A 4,586-nucleotide genomic window follows, 5' to 3' on the forward strand; every position below is an offset into this window, starting at 1 on the left:
TTTGTATATTGTTCGTGTCTTTTTCAAATATGAAATTTCATTCTGTATTATTAGGTGAAAGACTCTTCACATTTTATTTTATAATTCATTCTGACCTTGTGACGTGTTATATACAAAAATAAAACTTCTTTGTTTATGATGTAAATTAACCCTGAAGAATAAAATCTAAAACAAGCAAAAGCAAACAGTGCCTGCATTCTGATAAACAGTCAAAGGGTTACTTCGTTTCCTTACTTGTTGTACCAATAGCCTATAGAATGTTGGCACCGAAAGATTCCTATACAGAATTATTATATTCTATGTAACGGGCTACTGTAAATGTATAAGTTGCCGAAGTAAACTATTTCTTCTTCTTCATATCATTTTGCCCCCCCCCCCCCCCTCGCCTTAATACTATATTAATAACCCCTCCGCCGGCACATACAACATGTGCAATGTTTAAATCACCTGCATGCCCATGTTTATTAACTACGTTCACATGTTTGCTGGATGTCTGATTTGAGATCACGCAATTTCAGTATTTATTCTATCACATGTTTATATCGCTTTATTTTGTAATAAGAGATATAAAGTGCATCAGTGAGGAAAATAGATAATGACCTTCAGCAGAGAATAAAACAAATAACAGCAAGAAAATTCCTGCATATAAATCAATTATATAAAGTTTAATCTATACCCATAGAGCTATCTCTTTGGCGACACGAGTACTCTGTTTGGCGACAGGAGTACTCTCTTTGGCGACACGAGTACTCTCTTTGGCGACAGGAGTACCTCCTTCACGACAGAGCTGTCTTGCAGAATAAATATCATATATTTCATTAAGAAAAGTTTTGGTTCCGATTTAGATTTTAAATACATTCTAGACAAAACATCCACGGTAACGTTTTGAATCTGGATTGCTGTCAAAATAAAGTATGTGCCAATATTAAACGCTTACTTTATAATGAAAAAGTCCATTTCAACTCTAAACGCGCTAAATGGGAAACGCCGCCACAACTACAGTTCAAACATAAATAAATTAACTTTACGTTCCCTTGAAACTTTAATCAAATTTACATAGTTAAGCGATATTCGATTTAAAGTTCACAAATATATATAATAAGACAACACTATTATACCATTGTTGACACTTAAATTCGGCGACATGCACAAGCTAGAGCATTTTATCGTGTATCTCTGAAATGTTTACTTAAATATGGGCGTGTCTGATCTGTGAAAATTTAAAGGGTATACATCTATATCTTATGAAATATTTTTATAAGATTTACAAACAGTAAAATTATATTAGTTTCACTATTATATGGTTGTTTTTCGAAAATGTTGTAATATAGAATGTTTCTGTTATTGAACACACATGAATAATGTACGTAAACAGAATAAAATGTTCCGGAACCAAATACATGTACATATTATTTTGCTATTTAAAGCCATTTAGCAATAATTTTGTGCATGTGCCACTAGCTTCAAGGCAAGAAATAACTGTATTTATTTCATATAAAGTATTTTGGAAATATTCTTTTTTTTAAATCCAAACAATACTTTTTGCATCATACACTTTAAAAGGTATTTAACCCTTACCACGGTAAATACCTAAAATGGACATGGTCATCTTTCAATCTGAACAAAGTCATCCATCCTTTTTATGTACAAATTATTCCAATAAGTATTGACTGTAAAGCGAACAGTGAAGTCGTCTGCTTTTTGGTCTGCACCGGTCGCATTTGAATCAGTTGCCGCCGGCAGACCAAGGGTTATGATGACATGGGAAGTGTATGCATACTTGGTTCTAGGAAGACAGTGGCGTTCAGAGTTTAATTATTTCAAAGCCCACAGTTTTATACTGTTATCTGGTCTGACAATATTGATTTATCTACCTTGTAACTTTTAGCACGTACTACTTGTAGTTTTTTCGTAAATAATAGTTGATGTAAGATGAAGAAATTAAAATTCTCTCAGGCATATTCTATTCCAGATTTTAGAGCAGACGATATCTTTGTTATGTTCAAGGACAAAAATTGTCTGAATATTTTAGAGAAAAAAAATGTGGTATTAGAAAATTAAGATAATTTGATTAATAAGCTGTTAAGATAAATTGTAAACAAGCTTTTAAACAAAAAAACGGTTCCATCTGTATTTTAACATAGGGTGTTTAAGTACATTTAAGCGTCACCATATTGATATGAACTTTCATTTTCTGCCATGTTTCCAAAATTTCTTTTTTTTATTCTGTACTTTGTCGGCAAAACAGACGCCGTGGGCCAACGATGCATGGAAATATCTGTTACATAAATAGTGTAAACAATTTCTCCGCGTTTCAAGGTCTGAATTTGACTGAGATTTTATTAACTACATAAGATTTGCATATTGCGTGCGCTTGTTGCTCATCGGCAGCTGTTGTAAGATTTGGATAACACAGATTTTATAATACTTACCCTTTCTTTTACTGTTTTATATTTCATTGCAGATTGTTTCTATGCAAGATGGATATACGCGTGAGAAAACTACGTAACGGCGAAAAGGGGATACCTTTAAGTCGATCATTTCCGACAAGCGGAAAACCAAATTGCTTTCCGCAATGTTTTAACACTAGTACTGATAGTTTAGCTTCCGACAGATGTAGATCACCGAAATTGGGACAGTATCGAAAACTGCCAACTCATTCCGAATGTGACGTGTGTCAGGTATGTGATAAAGACGCTGTGAATTTGAAATGTTTGCATACATTCTGTCCAGGGTGTCTTGAAAGGCATAAAATATCGAAAAACGGGTGTCCAGTATGTATAAGCGGTGGTGATGACGCCGAGAGGGGCTCTTTCTCAGAAACCGACGAGAAGCATGGGCCTCCGGTTGACGAATTTATCTTCGAGAATTTAGAAAACGGTGACGTCATCGAGGAATCTCTAGACGCGCTTGTTGATAGGCTTGAATTTGATGTGTTGTGTAACCTTGAGGATAGACAGAGCGGTATAGAAAAGGAGATAGAGAGGTTACAAACCGATGTAGACAAAGAAGTTGCTAAAATAAAAGACTACGTACAAACATTAAAAGTCCTTATCGACAAAAGAGCCGAAACTATGATTAGAAGTGCACACGAAAGCAAAGTCAGACACACGACTGAATTAGTCAGACAAAAGAAGATCGTTGAAGATTTCATAAATCGCGTGAAAGCGTGTGTAAACAAGCATCGACACTGTGCAGATTCGACAACTTTCAATGACACAGAAAAAACAGTGTATAATTCTGTTAGAAATTTGATGACACTTTCAGATCAGATTTCGGAAGAGAACGTGCATATAAAGTGTACAACAAAGCCTTTATCCGACACAACACTTGACTTCATGGGAAAAATTGGCGTGCGAGTTTTTCTGGCTCAACCTCTTGGTGTTAAACTTTGTCGAACTTTTCAGTTCCCGGGAGCCGTCCACAGTATTTGTCCAATAAATAATCAACAGGCATGGATTGGATTCCAAAATTATATTCAACTTTGCTCAAAATCTGGTAATAGCAACCAACCATTAGATGTCGGCGAGGATGTCCATGATATTACATCTGATAAGAGAGGCAATGTTCTTATTGCGTGTCACTCTAGTGTCAAGTGTTTAAATGCATCGCACCAACTGCAAACATTGTTCACATGTAAACAAACCCCGCAAGGTATAGCTGTTGTTGAAAACGGGGATATCTATCTATGTATGGGAAACAACGTGGTTGTCTATGATTGGAAAGGACAGCTAATACGCATGCTCGGAGATCCTCATTCCGGTGATTTGAAAATGCCGTACAAAATTGCGATCAATACAAACGGAGACGTGTGCGTGTCCGACTACCAGTCAAGTTCCGGCGAAGTTGTTGTGTTTGATAATGGAGGAAGATTGAAAGCGAAACTAAGAACTGACGGGATGGCTCCACGAGGGGTAGCTTGTAATTTACAGGGAATTATATATGTCGCTGACTTTCGGTCAGACAGAATAAATCTTTATTCAACACAAGGTCATTTCTTACACACTCTGTTGAGTGCAAACGCAGATGGACTTTCAGGTCCGCTGAGTGTAGCTGTTGATGAAGGTGGGGACCTTTGGATCGGGGACTGGAAGAGGAAGGTTCGAGTCTATAAGCAGTCAATTACCAAAGACGAATTTCCAACATACTAAGTTATTTGAACTTTGTTACGCAAAGCCATTTGTGATCTTTTATTTGACATTATTTGTTCCTCTTTCTTTACAAAATATTCACAAAATCTAAACATTATGTCTGCCTTTGAATATATCTAATATATTTACAATATAATGGGTTACATTTTACTTTCCGAATAATGTAAAAGAATGTCGGGTAGATGCAGATCAAGTTCCCGGCGGGATTTCGCTGCATCATTCATTTACATCAATAAAAAGAACTTGAATTCCACAGCTTACTTAATTCAAGTCCAATGAATATCAATATTCTATCGATTTTTTCTATTTCAAGGTAATTTTTGACTTGTCATTGCCATTTTGGATTCTGATACCTGTGTGTTATACGCGATCTGATTGGACGTCCAATTTGGCTCGTCCAATCAGATCGCGTATTTCAACCCAGGTATCAGACTG

General features: G+C 36.0%; 1 protein-coding gene across 1 annotated transcript; it reads left to right on the top strand.

Moving 5' to 3' along the window:
• Positions 1-2,294: 2,294 nt before the first annotated feature.
• Positions 2,295-4,287, top strand: LOC132727631 (uncharacterized). Its single transcript, XM_060713204.1, has 2 exons — positions 2,295-2,319; positions 2,465-4,287. Exon 2 carries the CDS (start codon positions 2,481-2,483, stop codon positions 4,149-4,151), a length of 1,671 nt encoding a protein of 556 aa, XP_060569187.1. The 5' UTR covers positions 2,295-2,319; positions 2,465-2,480; the 3' UTR covers positions 4,152-4,287.
• Positions 4,288-4,586: the final 299 nt, after the last annotated feature.

Source organism: Ruditapes philippinarum, unplaced genomic scaffold (genome assembly GCF_026571515.1).
Source record: "Ruditapes philippinarum isolate M1 unplaced genomic scaffold, ASM2657151v2 ctg4707_1_1_1_1, whole genome shotgun sequence".
NCBI classification, from domain to species: domain Eukaryota; kingdom Metazoa; phylum Mollusca; class Bivalvia; order Venerida; family Veneridae; genus Ruditapes; species Ruditapes philippinarum.